General features: G+C 37.1%; 1 protein-coding gene across 2 annotated transcripts; it reads right to left on the bottom strand.

The window, feature by feature from the left end:
- Nucleotides 1–629: 629 nt before the first annotated feature.
- LOC127790744 (biotin carboxylase 2, chloroplastic) lies at nt 630–13,861 on the bottom strand. Of its 2 annotated transcripts, none has more exons than XM_052320395.1 (17): nt 13,628–13,860; nt 13,431–13,492; nt 12,146–12,471; nt 10,505–10,646; nt 10,076–10,174; nt 9,914–9,970; nt 9,232–9,303; nt 8,596–8,685; nt 6,923–6,982; nt 5,636–5,821; nt 5,443–5,535; nt 5,284–5,365; nt 3,771–3,877; nt 2,581–2,656; nt 1,651–1,697; nt 1,497–1,559; nt 630–969 (listed from the first exon to the last, which is right to left on the bottom strand). In XM_052320395.1, exons 2-17 carry the CDS (start codon nt 13,473–13,475, stop codon nt 925–927), a joined length of 1,590 nt encoding a protein of 529 aa, XP_052176355.1. In that variant the 5' UTR covers nt 13,476–13,492; nt 13,628–13,860; the 3' UTR covers nt 630–924. The 2 variants fall into 2 exon arrangements, with proteins under 2 accessions (XP_052176355.1, XP_052176356.1); XM_052320396.1 differs by lacking the exon at nt 630–969 and adding an exon at nt 976–1,353 and having other exon boundaries at nt 13,628–13,861.
- Nucleotides 13,862–20,356: the final 6,495 nt, after the last annotated feature.

Below are 20,356 nucleotides of genomic sequence, written 5' to 3'. Positions count from 1 at the left end.
AGTAGATTTGGTGCACGATATAACAGGGCACGATTTTCGTTTTTAATTTCTTTTTAATTTTATAATGTTAGGGCCAAAAATTCTAAAAGCTTTGATAAAATACTTTTAATTTCATACATATTTCCTGCAATAATTTTTGACAACAGTGAAGAGATCGTTTCATTAATTCATAAACAATCATTGTTAAATGGCCATAAAATAAATTCTCTTTGAATTTAAAACCAATTCAGTCGACTGCGACACTCGTTTTCACCACAAAGGGGGCGATGGGTGAATCCAAGAACGTTGGTGTGTGCCATCATTGCAGCGCTTTAGGTCACGCATCTACTGTGCTTGTAATACCATAATATGTATTTTGACAATAGAATTAAATCTTTGTCTTTATTCCTTTTTGTAAGCTTAAATTTTATGCATTTTATAAACAGATGTTAATATTTTGTCTTTATGCGACCTTTTTGTTACTAGTTAAGAGAATATCATATAGTTCGACAAACTGCTGAGTTAAATCAAGTCTCATCGCATTTGCACAAACAAAATCGATAGTTCATGTTATTGGTGGCTACTCCATCCCAAGACCATAAACCATCATGCCATGTTTCTTCGTCTTTCATGCTAAAATGGCACGGCACTGAGCAATCAAAAATACGGCCACAATCTATTATCTCATTCATTCAGAGGATTCATGACTAACTCACAATAAATCAAAATTGTTTCGTTTAACTACATTTGATACCGGAAAACAAGAATGGTTTTATTTTCTAAAATATTCGGACACGTCAAAGAACAAGGAGGAGGAACAGGCATAGCAAAGTCCTAAGGAAAACTATTGGAAAGTATGAAAGCCAGCTCCAATTGCTGAAGACGACCAAGGAGACAGACGAAGAAGAAGAAGAAAACGATCCCTTCTACCTGTTGGTACTACGCCTATGCCAACTGTTTAGCAGGAGTGGCCGCTACCATCTTCTGGGGCTGCAGGCGCATGGAAACGGAGGATCAGTTATTTCAGAAACACACTGAAATAAGTGCATGTGGCGCAAGGTCTATCTGCAGAATAACCAATACCACACTTTCGGGAACACTTTGTCGGGCTGGAAGGAGGCAGGGTGTGGGGAGAGTAGGGACAGAAAATACGAATTTAGACTATGGAGCAACCAATTTGACTGGGCTAAGAACCCACTCTAGAAGCTCCATGATTCACTATAAGCAATATTGCTATTTAGACTTCCAGTAGGTTTAGGGGCATAACAGGATAACCCTCAAGCCTCTGAACATGTAAACCAAGGGGGCATGGGGGCACCTTTCATATGGGATTTTGTGTTTTGAAGGGTGGAGTGGAGAGAGGGCCTGTCATTTCTACGCCAAAACAGAACAAGAACAAGGTTCAGCAACATTGACGTATAGTTGACCTCATTTACTCGCCCATGTGCAGTTACTATGAAATAAAGAAACTTTTAAAGTTTTGAGTTCAATATGTAAGGATCATTTCAGCTCCTTACCGCAGCAAGCTCTTGTTCATGCTTTGGGATAAAAGCAGTATCAACTTTTCCATTTTTGAAGTCCTGCAATACAGATAGCATTAAATGAAAATCTTACCACTCCCAATACAAGGAATTCCAAAAATAAAAACATATTAGTAGTTCTGGTCCACACCTCAATGTCAAGGATAAGTTTATGGTATTCAATTGTTGTTGGAACACCTGCCAGATGAGAAAATTAATTTCAGCTTATAGTTAATAAGGCAACAAAAAATAGAACTGAAGAATTCAAGATCATAGTAGAACGATTTTTAGAAGACATGAATAATATATGCCAAGTACATATAAACACGTGTAAAGCATTAAAAATTAATGGGGACTAGGAGGGTGCGCAGGATGTTTGGGGACCAAGATACGTAAATTGTACATGAGAATTTTGATAAGTGGCAGTAAAAGAAAGGTGACATGAGGAACACATGGGTGAAGACAAAGAGGTAGATGTAAACAATTAAGGACAAGATGGAGAAAGTCAGCTATAACACAAGGAAAACCATCAAAATCACCAACAAGGTAGAACTTGTTTGAGTTTCATGGTACTACTTGTACAAAAGAGGAGCCAGACAGGTCATTTATATAAGCTGGAGAGTATCAGAGCCACATCCACACAAGGATCCCTGCATAAAGCTGAGATAGAATTCATATCCTAATTTGATTTATAAAGCTGACCCCACATGGTGGGATTAAGGCTTGATATGCTGTTTGTTTTGATTAATGAGATGTAGCAATTAAATGAAGTAAGTTCAAAGAGTTAAATCCAGAAGAATCACCTTGTTGGTTCCATCACTCATTGAACCATACAAGGATATCTCTTATCTAGTTACACTTCTGATCGAGTCATACACTAACTCATTTAAAGTTTGGTATTCATCTAGAGATATCTCTTCAATGAAATGACAAGGAAAAAGTCAAAAAAGGCAGATTCTTCTTTTGGAACACCACTTGATCCATCCAGGAGTGATGATTTGGAGAAGGTCAATAAATAAAAAATAAAATAATCAAGTTTGTAAGTTTAGGGCATGACCTTAATTGAATATTATCACATTACCTGTAATTACAGTGTCATCAAGAGCCCTTTTCATGCGTTCAATTGCCTTCTCCCTTGTTGGAGCCCATACAACAAGCTTAAGATAATATGCCAAAATCATTAGGAGAAAAGCCCAAAACGTTATGATGTTCAATGTCAACAAAAGAAAATAATAACAAGTAATAATATAAATAAAAAATAAATGATGTGCACAAAAGATGTAAAACACAATAGACTCAGTGAATCAAATTCTTAAACCAGTTGAGGCACCCAACTGTACCCAAGCTAACGCCTATGCAGCAAGGAATGATAAGTTATTGTAATATGCCTACAAGACTAAATTAAATTTGGAAAACTTAACAATAAAATTCATTTAAAGGACAAACAATATCATAAGGTATTGTCACAACTAAATTCATTTGAATTACTGATCTATCCTTCGGAAAAGCCAACCTAACCTGTCATTACTTTAATTGGTAAATTTTATTTAAGTTAGTTTTTTCTTTTTTATTTCAATTACATCAAAACAAAGTAGTAAGCAAGGGTAAAGAAGAACTTGATAATTCCTAGATTTACAATCTTATTTTGGAAAAGAAAAGATGGCGACACTTAAATATTCAGAGAACTTCCAGGGAAAGCAGTTCCCCTCACCCCAGGGCATGGCATGCTACTTCCAAGAGATTCCTATTTCCTCATGTTGATCAAGTTTTCATTTCCTTTGATTAAATTGACAAACATAAAAACTTCATTATGGTCTCCCTAAAAATAGGGAAAAAAAGAACTGGAGCTCTGAACAAGAAATTCCTGCACCTAAAAATTTTGCCACAGGAACAGTAATCAGTTCTCAGATTAGGGATTTAAAGGTGCACTGTTCTCTTGGTCTTATGGTGTAGGAAGCAGAGGCTCCTTGGTGCTTTTATAAAACTGTAGTTATCAAGAAAATTAGTGTGCATGCCAATGTATATCTAAAACCAAGCAACTGGTACATGATAAATATAGACGTTCACAGGCTCAGTGAAACATAGCAGCCACATGTTCTATCATGCATCCATAACTAGATCTAAGCATATGATCATGCAAGGGGTTCATATATCCAGATGCCTACATCTGATAGGTGCACCATGGATTGCCTTTTACAAAAGAATAAGAACAACAGAAAACAAATAAGTGCACAACATTATATATTGCATGCACAAAACTAATTGACAAACCTTTCCAAGTAGGGAATCATAGCTTGGGGGAACTACGTAATCAGGATATACATGGCTGTCCATTCTGACAAATGGTCCTCCAGATGGCAAGTAAGCTGTTATTCTCCCTGATGTCCACAAGAAGATTAAATAAATAAGAGATAAAAAATAAACATAAGATGAGTTTGTAGAGTCTGAAAAATATTATTATCATCTATTTCTTCTCCTCCTTTTTATTTTATTACCACTTTTCGCAAATCTTATTATAGAATGGTGGAGCAGGCATGTGAGGAATTATCACAGGCATGAAGAGGCATACTCCAATTACCTTTCACAAAAAGAAAAGATAGAAGATAGCCAAAGAACCTCAGGCTACATGAGCATAATCAGTCTCTTCGGTGGTTAAGAGACTGATTGTAATATAAATTTTATGATAACAAAGAGCATCTCTGCATTTCAGTTAGACAAAGAAGGCAGAAGTAACATATAGTTGGTCTATGTGCTGTAAATTGGACAAAGGCAGCCAAACTAGGCTTCTCCAATGAATTTTAAGTGTAAAAGAATGAGATATGATCCTGGGCATAAGGAGTTGAAAATGCAGAGTTGAAGAAAAACAATACTGAAAGAGTCATCAGGAGAACTGCTGAGACATCATGCAAAACAGAATAATTGCATTTAACTGTCTCAAAGGCAATTCAAAACTGAACTATTGAATTTGTCCTATTAAGTTAGAAGTTAGGAATGTCTTATTGTAACCTGCTACACCAACTAGTACTATATCCAAGTATAGAAACTGAGGACTCAAACTGGTAAAACCCATATAAATCAACTAAAACTCATATGATATAGACCAATTACATCACTCAATGAGAATGATGAGCCATTGACCCTAATACCAATGCATATCTGGCAAAACTAGAAATATTAAGGTGCTCTAAGCTTTACTCAAAGCAAACAAACACTAAACAAACTTAAAGAGGACGCAAAATAAGATGCAATTCAACTCAGAAATAGCTATATCAGGCTGCTGCTTTCTTGAAATAACCATTTTTGCAATTTTTCCACCTTTTAAATGAAATCTTATTGCCCACAAAATTAATAGTAAAGCAGAGGACATGAAAAAGGACTTGTTATTTATTTATTTATTTGGATATGAGCACACACGAAAGGGAAAAAAAATCAGCATTCATTATTCAAAAAAATAAATATAGCAACAATAGTGAAATGTATGAACCACAAAGGAAAGTACTAAACTAACACCAAGTTTTTTTTGCTCTGAAGGTTCCTACATGTTCATGCTTTGAGGTTGTGACTCCAGTCCACTTTAATGCAATGAAACAAATTTCTGGGAAACGGGGTGTTTTTATTGAAGACAAAGGAGCAGGTCCACTATGTGCAACTGTTGCATAATTAATTCTGGCTAACAAGATGATTCTAGACAAGAAGAAAAATGTCCAATTCTTTGCACGCATCAAGAGAACATGTGTATCTATGAAATGTTGCAGAGTAAAAGTACACACAATGTAAGCATTACCTGGACCGGGCCTGAAATTTTTAAAAGCATCTTCAGCATTAATGCGGCACTCAATGGAATGTCCTCTAAGAACAATATCTTCCTGCCAATAAGAGACCAGTAAAGCACCATCAGAACATTGTTTTTAATACCCAGAGTATTAAATGGAATCTCCAGTACCTGTTTGTAATGGAGTTTTTCACCCATGGCAACACGGATCTGTTCTTCAATCAGGTCAACAGAGGAAATCATCTCTGTTACAGGATGTTCAACCTAAGTTTTTTGTGAGGCAAACATTATACAAACTGTCATTAATGCTGAAATCAAGTATATTCAGAAAACTCATCAATCTTCCATGGCACCTTCTTTTTACCTGGATCCGCGTGTTCATTTCCATGAAGTAAAATGAACCTCTTTCATCCAAAAGGAACTCAACTGTACCCACGCCAATGTAACCTATAGATGCTGCTGCGGCAACTGCAGCATCACCCATGGCCTTCCGCAACTCAGGGGTTAATGCAGGTGACGGTGCTTCTTCCAGCAACTTCTGATTCCTTCTCTGTAGAACCAAGTCATTTCAGTAAAACATGATGCTTTAAAAAGTAATATTCCTGATAAATAAAAGAGAAACCTACACATGTTCCCTGATTCATCACTGTGCTTATTCCAAAGTGAAATTTTCTTCTTTTTCCTAGGTAAGTCTATTGACTCTATTTTAATAGAACATTTTCACATACAACTGAAACAAGCTCCACTTAATGAATTCATAAAGTACAATGCAGGAGAATTCTTAACCTTGAGCACAACACAATCCATAACTTGGCCTCAGAAAGCAGATGGCAGGATTGATCTCTTGGGGATATTCTATGCAAATGAAGTTTCCTTGTCTTCTGTGCAAAAATTATGTGAGCCTAATACATTATTTTGTTTATCCTTTTTTTCTAGTTTTGTTTTGACTCAATTCACCAACATAACAGGTGGGAGATGAATTTGAGTTCAAAATACTAATTTAGGCAGGAACCAACCATGAATTGATAATATCAGATGTCAAACATGAATATAATTGTATATCCTCAATTTGCAATCATCCCTACCCCACCAATTGATATCCAGTTCAACAAAAGCAAGTTTGAGGCATGTGCCTTGAATATCTTTAATGAGACCTTCAGGAGACAACAGAAAACCCAATCATTTCATAGAAAACCCAGTTGTGGATATGTAGCTCAAACAAACCTTGTCTCTTTCCATCCCAAGGAACCAAATAAATAACGGATCAGAACCCTTCCTTTCCTTCCAATTAGTGAGATTCTATCTCTTAAATAGGAAACTTTGGTCAACCCTGACTACACGGGAACAGATTTTTCTTCCTTGGTACTAGGACTTTTTATCATTTCCAACTTCCTCACAAGATCTTTCTTATGAGGAACATCTCGAAATCAAGTGGGTAGCATTTCTGAACTTCAAGAGTGCAATTTTAAAAAAAACGCACATTTTACGTGTTTCCCTTTTCAATAAGGAATAAATCTCACTCCCATATGACTAGTTCAAGCCTAATGCAAATGGGTATTTTTTAGAATTCAAATGCTAAAGATAAGTTTTCATTCAGCTTCATTGATGGCTCATACATAAAAAGTAAATATACCAGATTAGTTATTTATACCTGAATACTGCAATCACGCTCTCCAAAGTGGACAACATTTCCAAACTTGTCAGCAAGAACCTGTAAAGCCCAATGATTTGGTAGTGGTGAATTAAAAGATTGCAACAGGATTTAGTTTTCAAAGAAAACAATGCCAGCAAATACACTCTCATCCCCATCTAAACTTATTGGCATTTTTCTTGTTTTTTAATTTTTGGAATATATCATATCATGTGTCAGGATGAAAATGCATTGAGACACTTCAATTTTTCACGTAAAGGTAAACAAGTGACTCCCTATGGTACAATCTGAAAATTCAGTATGCTTTTTTTCTAAGGACCAGCTCTCTGAAACCCAAGGCTTATTTTAGTCTATCACCATCCACGTGTCTATTGCATATCAACAGATGCATGACAAATGGTATGACTAGAAAATTTGCTGGGATGCACTAAGAGTTTAGTATCCGGAATCCACTAACAGCAGCACAAGCCTCCTGTAAGGCTCTTAAACCAATTTCAGACGTCAAACTGGATTGAAGAATTTCCCAGATAACCAACGCCAAAATTCAATTAAATTTTATATGGAAAGAAATTTAACACAGGCCTCCTGCAAGGCTCCTTTTTTTTAATGGCAAAAAAAAAAAAAAAATGGGAACCTTTGTCAATCCTATAACCAACTAAATAAACATTACCTATGTACCCTAAACTGATGGAGATTTGGACAAGTCTGGTGAGCATCTATACAGGGAACAAAATGTTGTTTATTTCGCATTTCCATGTCTGAGAAGACCAATGCAAAATGCTAGTAGAAAACCAAATTTAAACGCTTCTTTAGGGATATTACAGGAACCACTGGAACTCTATTAAACATTTCTAAAGCAACATGATGATCTTCTAGTTCTTGCTAGTGGATAGTATGAATCTCTGGTTCTCTATTTCTTTTCTACAGGGTTTGCTCCCTTTAAGGCATTTTTTGTGTAACTTTTGACACTTATTAAGAATATTTAACATTTTTATATTTACCTTTTTTCTTCAAAAAAAATATTAGACTAATATGGAAACAGCACAATGGCAAGAAATTTGATCCTTACATATAAGATTTACGCACAAAAATAGGTGGGAACTTAGATACCACTTCCTACAATAGCATGATTGCCCAATGAAATTTATTTAATAATAGAATGAATTGTTTGATTCACTGTCCTAAATGGTTTAATCATTTTCATGATACTTTTGGCAGTGCCTAAAATTAGTCCCACATTCAGAAGATACAGTAAGTTATATGAGGAAAGCCAATAGCCCAGCAAAGAGGAATTTTCAAGTTAACATTCTTGGTCAGCTGATATTAGCTAAGCGATAATTCCACAAAATGTAACTTCACTTCAAGCAAATGGCAGTAATCATGCAACATCCAGTCACAGAAATAACTTTAGTGGATAGTGTGAGAAGTATATAAATAGAAAAAAACGGCTCAGATGTCAGATTAATCTAAGTTCTTGCATAGATGGTTCCTTATTATGATCCAGTGTTCTCTTCCCCATGGTTCCAGATTAATCTAAATTCTTTCTCATTTCTACTTCCTTTTTTCTATTGATAGGGCTAGTTATAGTTTTTCATGCATGCAACCCAAGGAATTAGGAAAACCACAATATAATTTCTTGGATTTTATGAAAAAAATAAAGAGAAAATAATTACCTGGAACTCAATATGTCTTGGATTTTGAATGTACTTCTCCAAATAAACACCATCATTTCCAAATGCAGCTGCGGCCTCACTCTTAGCTTGCTGTTAGAATAAGAATGTAAATACTTAAAGACAAACTTTTTACAACCTTTCATATAAATGCTTGCAAAGAAACAATTTATCATCTCATCATTTTTCATTGCACATGTAAAAGAGAGGAAAAAGAACACTTATTATAATGGGCCTGCGTAGATTTCATTTTTTCCTCTCTTTATTATTTTCTTTTTTAACTCTGACAAAGCACAAATACTTGTCTCGCATACACTGCATTAATGTACATAGACTGCAAAATACAGGAATAATAAACAATAAAAATGCAGCCCCTGAGTGACCAAGTGATTAAACGGTTGCAGCAGCAGAAATTAGAAACAAATTGTTTAGACACAAGCAAGATGATTTTATATTCCTTTTTGCAGTACAACTCATTTAAGTACAACTCTCAAAGAAAGCTGGAAATTTTGAAACTTATTAATAATCCAGTTAGCGTACTTCAGCAATATCCAGTGTAGGGGCATAATACTGCATATAAAAAGCACTTTAGGTTATGCATTATCAGAACTTAAGGGCCTCTTGCAGAAAGAGAAATACCTGCAACAACTTCACAAACTCATCAGGTTCTTTAGCAAGACGCATTCCACGCCCTCCACCGCCTGCTGTTGCCTTTTGAAACAGTAGTAGTTAGAGATGGAAGTTCTTTTTCATGATAATTTTGATTATGAATTGAATAATTAGTTATATGGCAACATTATCATATTTTGTTTCATCAATTGACAATTGGCTAAAGGAGAGGCTGATTTGCAAAAAAAATTAATATTAGGATGTCAACATCATTTCCCATAGCTCAACAGGGGGATGTATTAGTCCAATATCTCAACAGTGTGTGGATGCATTTACCATTTCTCTCAAATACTTCTGTTGCTTTTGTACAAAATGAAGTTTATAACAGTAACTATAAAATAAAATGGAAAATTAATGAATGGTTATAGAGGACCTTGATAGTTCAGGTACATGTCCAACTGGGTATATTGAACCATTATGCTATAAGGTAAGTGCCTGGTATCTGAAATCAATACTTCAGAAATTTATTTATGTCTAAAGTGCATGATACAGTAATTGATTAGACTCTTAGATCTGCTCACACTTCCACAATGCATCTTCATCAACAAGTCTACATTGTTAATTTTCATTATAAGACAAGAAATTGGGTCGAAGGAATGTCTACAGGATAATCCACACGGGTCCTATACAAACAACATGAAGTTAATTTTACCTTAATCATGACAGGAAATCCAATCTCATCTGCAAGCCTGACAGCTTCTTCTGTACTCTACAAAGACCATAATTATTAGAAAGAAAATCAAATGGAAGCAAATAGATCGCTAATTAATAGATGATCTGTGAGTGATGCTTGAAACACTGGTCAAACTGATACCTGCAATAATCCATCACTTCCTGGGACAGTTGGAACACCAGCATTCTTCATTGTTTCCCTGGCAGTTGATTTGTCACCCATGACACGGATACTATCTGGCTGCAAAATCACAACCAGGCTTCAATTCCTTTGAAGGATTTTATAGGAAATAACAATTCATTTCCTGAAATTGCAGTTAGCAATCCAAAAGGTAACCAACATAATATTCATTATTTATCAGATGCAACAAAGGGAAAAGCAGCACATAGAATTCTGACTAAAACCAGTTTAGCAAATATGCAGAAAAGGACTGTGGTTTAGCAACCAAGCTAACTGAATTTGAATTACATAAGGTAAAATGTAAGTGCCAGATAAACATACTTGCTTCACATTATGGGGGGAAAAATTGCTGCACTTCTTAAAATGAAAACTTTCATTTGAAGTACTTACATTTGGCCCTATAAAATTTATGCCATGCTCTCTGCACATTTCAACAAAAACTGCATTCTCAGCAAGGAAACCATAACCAGGATGCAACATCGTACACCCACGGCTGATAGCAGCAGAAAGGACATTGGGGATCAATAAGTACCTGTAAGAAAAAGAAACATCTCTTAACCACTCATGCCAGGAACCAGATGGAGGCGGGGAAAAGAAATAAAGAATAATGTTTAACAGTTGCATAATCAGAAAAACATACCATAGAAATGAACTTATAACAAAATTTAAAATAACAGCTTGTTCTTTCTTATAATTTAGTTTATATGTTTCATATTGCTATAGAGTTTGAAACACCATACAATTTACAAGTGATGGTTACAAACAGATATAAGTGGTAAGTCACAGAATATTGATATAGAAATGAGTGGTAGGGAAAAAAATGCAAAAAGAGGCACTTCAAGTATAGATAGAGGCAATGGAAACGACACTAAATAGGTTTCCTCAGCAGCTTATGAAACCGTCCCTGAAGCAAGACTAAAGAAGAAAACCAAGAAGCTAACTTACATTCATACATAACATTGGTAGGAGCAAAATGATCCATGGACCTAATTACAACACTCCTAAGTCCTTCCATCCTTATCATAACCAATAAATAGAGACTTTCCTAGTATTGTGAAATAAAAGTATTTTCATGTCATAAGTTAGGGTGGTGAAATTCAGGTAGGGTCTAACATTGCTCCCCCTGATGGATGCCAGATTATAGTTAGGTAAATTGTCCAATGATGAAATATTCAAAGTTTCATCCGAGGGTAAAAAATATGGGCACCAGAGAAATCCAAGGGCAAAAATAAAACAGCCTGTGCAAACAACAGCAACACTTTTTATGCAAGTGTGACTTTGAATCAGCAGCAGAGATTGCTCACTGCAGCTGGAGCATTGCAAATTCCTTGTGTCTCATCTCCTACATCACTTCCTCAGAATGGGAGCTTGGTAAACAGTGTTTACCCTTTTATATGGCAATTGATTGTCAAGCAATGCTTCAAATTTTAGATTCAAAGGGTCCTAGATTCAACTACCTCATATGTATCATTTTTCCAATGTACATTGTGGTGCACACCCTGTTTTTCACATGTTCTTGCAACCCATTCAATCTAGTTATCATGTCATTACTCGCCCAGGACACAAAAAGGGTTCCAAAGGAGTGATGCTCTAAAGCTGTGATAGATATTTGGAGCAAATCCTCAATAACTAGTGAGAATTAGTTGTAGAGGATTCTAAACATTTTTTCACCCCATTACAACATAGAAAACCAAGATGATCACGCCTGAATCTGGCACAAAGATAATCATTATATGAACATAAGATGATGATAAATGATGGGGTAATTTAAGCCCAAGAAAAACCAATTACGAAATAAGATAAATATAGCCTTCAAAGGTAAAAATTACATACTGTTTTTGATAAACAAAAATTTTATATTCTCAATGATGGTAATATTGTTAAAGCAACTATTTCCTCACATTTGCAATTCTATCGTCATCATTCTCAAGAGAAATAAACACACTAGTTATCTAGCACCAAAATATTGATAATAGACTCCAATAATTCAAGAAGCAGAATAAATAAGCTAAAAGAAATAGGTGAACTCACGATTGGTTGCTTGGTGCTTCACCTATGCAAACTGATTCATCAGCCAGTTTCACATGAAGTGCATCCTTGTCTATGGTTGAGTAAACGGCAACACAAGGTATCCCCATCTCATGAGCAGTTCGAATTACACGCACAGCAATTTCACCTCTGTTTGCTACCAGAATTTTTTCATCACGACATGTGGCATAAAGGGCACCTCCACGTTTTCCTGACTTACGACTAACTTGAGCAGCTCGAGCTCTCTGCCGAGGAAAGTTCACCCTGCTTCCCACCGTAACGCTACATTGGAGGCTTCTAGTTCCTCTAGCTCTCCCCATAAATAAACCCTTGAATTATAAAATTTTATATACATGTTTAGCTCAGTTGCATAAATTGGGAAGAGCCAAAGAAAGACTAAAAACAATGAGGCTTTTGAACATCACAAATACATCAAACCTTGCCAAGTATTACAGGTGCAATTAGACATATTCATTAAGAATTGCACTATCACTATGTCATCTAGTCATTTCATCAATTTGAACTTAATGCTCATCCATCTCCCTTAATGCCACATCAGATCGCACTTCACCAATGAGCTAAAACGGATTTTGCATTTTCATGATTACTTCACAATAAACCAGGATATACACAGTGGATGAGATTACAAATTCCATCATATCAAATTCAAATATATACTTTGAAGAAAGCGACAACACATCCATGTCGGTGACACTACTATGCTATAGTTGGAAGCTGGAACTAGGCTGCATCGATTAAAAACAAAAGCAATTATACACATACATTATCCACCAACTCAATCATAAAAGAAACGATAATAATAAATATTAATTGAACTTTTTTGAAAAATATCAGGACATTTTCTTTATTATTTTCTAACCCTACCAAAAAATAAAAGTAGACGAAAAATTCATCTTCAGTACCTTCATTTTGGTTTTCCATCTTTTCCCATTTCCATTTATTGTCCCTCAAACAAAGCCTAGCTCCGGTCCCAACGTCAAAAGTTCAAATTCTATCTAATTGAACGAATTTGTCGATGCACAATAAATCACTCAGATACTTCATGAAACAACGGAAGGTACGCCGGACTATCACGAAGATGCACGCTAAGATAAATTTGAGCATTCTAGTGTCCATGGTCAAAACTTAAAAGGACTAGGCAGAACAATTCGATCTCATAACGAAAGAAGCTTGCGAACACAGTTACAGTAAACTTGAAAATTGCAAGCGGAGACAACAATTAGAAGCAAAATAACCATAAAGAGGAAGACGAGGAAGTGGAACTTACAGGAGATGACTGGACAGATTTGCAGAATGTCATGGCAGAATCCATTTCCGAATCAAGCAGGCCTACAAAGAAGAAACACACATCTTCTTCAATTTAGAAAAAAATCATACTAATCGAGACGGTAGGGAAGTCACCGTGGTTGCTAGATCTGATTCTCTCAACTCAGATCAACAGAATGTAGGTTTCAGCAAGCTTACCCTTCGAGTAGAGAGAGAGAGAGAGAGAGAGAGAGAGAGCGCAGTGGATTGGAATGGAAATGGAGAAATATAAGCAAATTCAGGGGAAGAAGGCGAGACGAAAGAGAGAGCGCAGTGGATTGGAATGGAAACGGAGAAATATAAGCAAATTGAGGGGAAGAAGGCGACGACGAAACCGAGGCGGTGCTCGGAGCTCACAGATTGAATGCTCCGTCAATTATGTTGGAACTTCCAAGTTAGCCTACATCTTTTTTATTTTTATTTTTCTACTCCTTTTTAGTTCTAGCTTTAGTTTTTTTTTTTTTTTTGCCTAAAATTCAACGAGAAGTATTTTTAAACATTTTTTGCGTTTCATTAAATAGTTTAGTGTTTCACTAAAATTTTGAAAAAATAATTATAATGTTATTAATTATTATATAAATTTGATCAGTCCAAAAAATATTGTTAAGTGTATTTTATTTTATTTTATTTATTGGGTGTTGATTTGAGTAGGTTGGAGTTGGATGTTTCCGTTCGATCGGACAGAGAAAAAAGTAGATTTAGTTGTCCAACTAAGGCAAGCCCTAATGGACCGGACGGTTCGGATGGTGGGCTAAATTTAACTGGGCCGGGTTTCCCGACTAGCCATTGCCAACGCACTTATCGCCATTTGCCACCACCCTTGAGGTTAGTAGAAATTACAGAACCGTTTTTAAGGTATTTAAAATTACACTAGCCAACTATATTTTTCAGATATGTCGCACTCCGCACCTGATTAATCATTAATCAAAACAATAATAAAGATAAACCTAATCTAGATAATTTACCGCTAAATCTAACTAATCTAATTATTATCTTAACATCCTTTCTTTCCCAAACTGGAGTTCATTCAAATAACTTGAGTTTGCAACAAGAATTGTAGAAAATAGAATCACCGGCCACAACTGAGTTATCGAAATATATTTATGCACCATGATGCATAAATAAGTAGTCCTCCAAAAGGCAAAAATAAAAATATAACTAATAGACTTGGAAAAAATTCTATTTGCAGCCAGTTTTTTTGCTCTTAGAAACTCATTTTTCCGTTTTATTCTTTACAACCATGTTAATAACTCTTTGTAGTTAATTTTTTTCAAAAACATCCTTTTTTATCACCATCGCACATAGCCGTAACCATTCCCACATAGTCATCCTTGAAACACATCCTCGTACCCCAACAACTCGAATCATCGGCCGATTGTGTGAGTGTGGGTATGGGTCGCCTCTGCAAAATCAGAGACGACATCACGGCCGCTACCATCACGACCGTTTTCCAGTGTCTATGTATAAATATATATATACATGTATGTATATATGTGTATATATGTGTGTCTGTGTATGTATTATTTTACTCCTATATTTTCATCCATTTTTTGTTTTCGCCACATCATATCAAGCATTTTTTATCGCATCATCTCCGTCGTAAATGGGCGGCCACATATGGTTGGCGGACAATTCATTGAGGGAGAAAGTGGAGTAAGGGTAAAAATGAATTTTTAAAATAAGATATTTCAAGTATATTAAAAGGTACTTGTGGAGAATAAAATGGGTGGATGAAATCATAGAGATTTCATCCAAATACCATGAAATTAGGACAGAGATCAATAAAAGATTTCTAATGCTATTAGAATCCCATGGAACAAGAACAAAAATGGTATCAGAATACCATGAATTCAAGAACAAGGGTCAAACAAGAATTTTCAATGCTATCAGAATACCACGTGACAAGATTAGATTAGAAATTGCCGAAAGAATTCCAATGGGATTAGATAGAAAGAAAACCATGAATTCCAAAACAAAAGTTAAACGAGGAATTCCGATGCTATTAGAATCCCATGATTATTAAAGTGATGAAAAACTCCTTAATTTAAGTAATTTCAATAGTATAACAGGTATTTTTATATGATCATGTAAAGACAAGTTAACGTCATTGTTAAATTATTTTTTTCTTTTTAACCTTTTATAAGTGAGTCAAAATGAAGAAATATTAAATTTATTTAAATAATATAACGACCAACTATATATGTCACTCATCATCATCAAATGCATCCCAAGACCTACATAAATATGAATAAACAATGTGTCACAATGTCTTAGAATGTAAAATTGCATATCAAGAACACATATATAACCAATACGAAAGAAATTAAGTCTTTTAAAAAAAAACACTTAGGTTGCATTCTCTTTATTATAAAGAAAACTCAAAACAACAAAAAGTTGTTTTGAGTGTTTTCATCCAAAATAAACTTTAAATTCAAAACACATTTATTTATTTATATTGTAATATCCCAAGAAAAAAAGAAATTGAAAATGATAATAAAAATAATAGAGATAATTATATAACCATAATAATAAATTAAATTGAATTAATTTGTTTAATAAGTATGGCGGTGCTCGTGAGCTTTCAGGAAGCTTCCTCCATTACTTTGATATTTGAAATCTAAACAGAGAGAGAGAGGATTTGTGAGAGAGCAGGGGGAGCTGAGAGATTGAGATGGAGAGAGAGAGCTCGAGAGGGAGAGAAGCTGGCCGAGCTTTGCTCGGCCATGGCAGCAAGGCGGCGCTGGTCGAGGCGGCGGCCGGTGGAGCTCAGCTGCGCCACTGGTGTGCTGGTTGCAGGAAGAAGAAGAAGGAGGCAGCAGCCGCGGGGAAGAAAGAAAGAAGAAGGAGAAGAAGAAAAGAAAGAAGAAAAGGTAGAAGAAAGGAAAGAAGAAGAGAAGAAAGAGAAGGAGAAGGAGAAGGAGAAGGCGCTGGAGCAGTGGGCGCGGAAGAAGAAGAAGAAGAAGAAGAAGAAGAAGAAGAAGAAGAAGAAGAAGAAGAGAAGAAAATAAAAGAAGAGGAAAAATATGAAAAATAAAGGGATTTTGGAATTTTTCGGCAGAGGAAGTGATCAGGTACGTGGGTAAAAATTAGTCGAAGCATGTCATGTTTAAATTATAAATTTTTCGCGATTAAAATTAATTAATTTGGGTCCCGGTTGTGTTATTTGCTAGGAAATGATTTAATTTGCCTCGGGAGCCTGAGAGAGGTCGGAATCAGCTAGTTTCAGGCAAGTTCCTAATCCTTTCCTCGTGTTCTTTAATTCCCGTGAGAAACCCTGTGATTTCTCGTATTTTATACCCTCTATTCGTCTGTTTCGACTCGTTTATTAATTATGGAATTTGGAGTCGTTTGATTTAAATTTAATTTATTAAGTTGGCTTTATTAGCGTGATTTAATTTAAAATAAATATGAGACTCGTTGAGATATTAATTGTGGTGCGCTTACGTGGGATTTTAGACGGCTAAATTAATTATATTACACGGTAGATTTATTTAATTAAAGCTGCGATTTTATTTATTGCCAGCGAACGTTTTACTTCGCAGCGGGTGTGCAAGAAAAGCAAGGAACGGCCGTGTAAAGGCAAGCTCCTAACTCTCTCTTCGTGTTCTTCAATTCCCGTGAAAGACCCTGTGATTTCCTGTATTTTATCACCTCCCTTACTTTAATTCGGCTCCTAACCTTATTTGTTAAATTATTATTCATCTGTTTCAATTTAAATTAAATCCGAGACTTCTAGCATTTTATTTGTTGTGAGCCTATGGGGGTTTGTACCGCCCCCACTCCCTTTGGGAATGATGCCGAACCAACCTGAGAATTAGGTTCCTAGACGGGCGGATTTATTTATGATTTTATCGGGTTTATTTATAGCTTTTTCTCGGATTTATTTATGGTTCGGTTAGAGCTATCGAGCAGTAAGGCAGGGGTCGGTTGTTGGTGACGTTGGAGTAGACTATGGTACGGCCCTGATGTGGACCGTCGGGTGGACACCCTTAGTCACTGGCCGTTGACCGGTGCCGGGCACTGCTGACTAGCTCTGCCGGTATGTGATTTATTGCATGATTAGATACATTGTATTACTGTTCATGATTTGATATGCACATGGGTACGGGATGCATATTGGGATATCCATTTATTGAGAATGCTTGGACACGGTCATTCTAGTTTGGTTAGGTTGCATCCAACGCGAGCATATGCATGGCGTGTGGTTTACTATGTGGGCGGAGCATGGCCTGATGCCTGGATGTATGGGCGCCTTGTATCACGTTGATGCTCACTACGCCATTGCATTTTATGTGCATTGCATGGCTACTGATAGTTATTAGTTCTCGGACGGGAGTACCGTTCCGAGGGAGCCTATGGCTCGATTGTCGGGAGTACCGACGGATACGGGTGACGGGAGTACCAACCCGGGATTGCGCGCGCAGGTTTGTGGAGACATTTGTTGCCTTTCAGGGCAGCGGCAGGTTGGTATGGGACTTGGGTGCCAAGTGTCTTATGTGGGCCCCAAGGACCGGTATGTGCTTTTATTTTGTTATGCTATTGAACTGTTGTGTTGTAGCGTCTCATGGCTTGTGTGTACCTGGGGGTTTATTTTGGGAAGAGTTTTTTGGTTATACTCAGCCTACAGCCTTTCTTTTCCTTATGCTTGCTGAGTCTCTCGACTCACCTTGCTTTTCATCATTCCAGGTAGTGGCGGCGTGGGCCATAGCAAGGGAGTCAACTTTAACGGCAGAGTCGGTGTGGTGTACAGGCAGTCTCGTCAATCCCTGTCAACTCTGATGATTGTGTAGGGTCTACTCTATTATTTTCTACTGTGCCAGGTGTTTTCTCGAGTCTTGTGTATTTCGGCACAGGAGTTTGTGTTTGTTTATTTATCTTGTGACCGCTGTGTTAGCGGGGTACTCGTAGTGCATGCATGTGTTTTTCTTCGCTTCCGTTGCTCTCATCTTTGAGTATGCATGCCGGGGTGGTTTTTGTCTCGTGTTTCTTTATTTTTCTCCTCCCGTAGGCGCTTCCGTTCGGGTAGTCCGGGTGCTTGGGATATCCGGGCGGGGGTGCTTACAATGTTGGTATCAGAGCGTAGTTTGAGTCAGTTTTCGGGGACGAGTTCCTGTACACCAAGGTTGTCGGGTAGAGTTAGGGAGGTTTAGGCTAATTAAATAGGGTCAGGCTGCGTTAAGTTGAGTTTTGCTTATTTGAGCCAGAGATCGTGTCCCAATTTATACTCGTGCAGGGGTGATAAATGCATGTTAGGAAGGGACCGTGAAGTGGCATGAATGGGATTTCTTTAGGACGTGTGCCTATCCCTAGGTGTTTGGGTCAGATGGTGATTTCGCCTTCATAAAGTTGTCGGATGTTTAGTGTTGTATGCAGATTTTGAGTATTCCCAATAGGACCCGAAGGCCTAGATTCCCAATGTACCCTTACCCAACTCGGATGTGCTCTCAGAATTGCATTGTTTATGGTGTCAGTGGGAACAGGAGTTTGCTTCTAGATGGGGAGGCGGGCAAGACGAAGAGGAGTACCTAGTGAGTTATATGTATTAGCTTGATGAATTGTTTCAAGAGTCGATTCACGAGATCTTTTGGGGATTGTCAGAAAGACAAGTCCTATTCGCTCGTGAGCACATGAATGATGCGTGAAGGCAGCTGACTGAAGTAATGATGAATGATGGGAGCCTTTGTTTTCATTATGATATTTTGCTAGGGCTGTAAGGTAACAAGTTGTCATTTGGGAACCTTATCAGGGGGCGATATAGGATGTGCTCGGGATTGAAGCACTACCTGGCACTCAGTCAATCCAAGCTACTGTGAGGGTGTCGTCATAGCCACTAGAGGGACCCGTTGGACCCAGTTCTAGCATAGCTAGCAATGAGGATTTAGCGTACCTGGTAGATGAAGTTACCTCGGTTGCCAGAGGTGATAAGAGGAGTTCTAATCAGTATGGTTATTAAAGGGCTGTAATGAAAATGTAAAGTTGTAAATTACGAGTTTTGTAAGGATGAGAATTATGTGAGAAACATCAGGTGCAATATTTGAGGGTATTATGTGATGAGAGGTATTTAGTAAATTTATGTACCTTGGGATCCTTAGAAATCGAGTAGTCATTGCTATTAGCAAAGAGTGTCCTAGTGATCTGATATGACGAATAGTATGCACCTAGGAAGTCACCGGTCAAATCTACGATAGACATTTGGTTGTGAACTGTGTCGGCTAAGGCCGAGTGGATCTGACACTTGTTTTGTGGTGGATTTATTGGGTCTCTAACTATTGTCTATTGGCGACAAAAATAGATGTTTGGAGATTTCCTTGGTCTCGCCAGGCGTTGTCGACGCCCGACAAAAGGCTTGCGTCAATCTCATGAGAGATGAGGTCGTGGTAGAATGTGATCTGGAGGTTCATGATTGAATTTTGCCAGGAGTGGTACGGGAAGGTACCACATGGTGGAAAATGTGCTATAGGAGTCCAATGGTTACTAGTAGATCCGTAGGTACCGAGATGTGTATAGGGTGTACTGAGATGGAAAACTGAAGGTTGGTTAATGTGGTAGTTGATGGTTTAAAGTGTCTGTACATATTCAGACTGGAGATATGTATCGTAAGGAAGTGTGAAGGTAAATTGAGGTTCTGAGGGGTTTGCATTTTCTTGGAGGTTTAGGGCAGCAACCCTAAGTTTTAATCGAATTTGGATGGATAACTCGGAACACTAATACGAAGTCCCAAGAGAGATCTGTGATGAGAATTCACTGAAAGACTATTATGGAATTGAGGACTTGGCTTTTACAACAGTTATGCTGTTTGGAGATTTGGCATTACAACCTGGCTAGAGTGTAGGTGTTTAGTTCTCACAGGTGGAGCGGAGTTCAGGTGACGCCGCGATTGGCGTGGCA

This window comes from Diospyros lotus, chromosome 14, assembly GCF_014633365.1.
Source record: "Diospyros lotus cultivar Yz01 chromosome 14, ASM1463336v1, whole genome shotgun sequence".
Classification (NCBI taxonomy): Eukaryota; Viridiplantae; Streptophyta; class Magnoliopsida; order Ericales; family Ebenaceae; genus Diospyros; species Diospyros lotus.
The sequence above is the reverse complement of the archived record's forward strand: the minus strand, read 5'-3'. Positions and strand labels throughout refer to the sequence as shown.

Excerpts from the sequence above, each read along its gene's own strand:
- LOC127790744 (XM_052320395.1), bottom strand. The coding sequence starts at position 13,475 with ATGGATTCTGCCATGACATTCTGCAAATCTGTCCAGTCATCTCCT. Across the intron at positions 10,175-10,504 it reads TAAATTTTATAGGGCCAAAT|CCAGATAGTATCCGTGTCAT; the intron begins GTAAGTACTTCA and ends GTGATTTTGCAG. Across the intron at positions 970-1,496 it reads ATGAACAAGAGCTTGCTGCG|CCCCAGAAGATGGTAGCGGC; the intron begins GTAAGGAGCTGA and ends ATGCGCCTGCAG.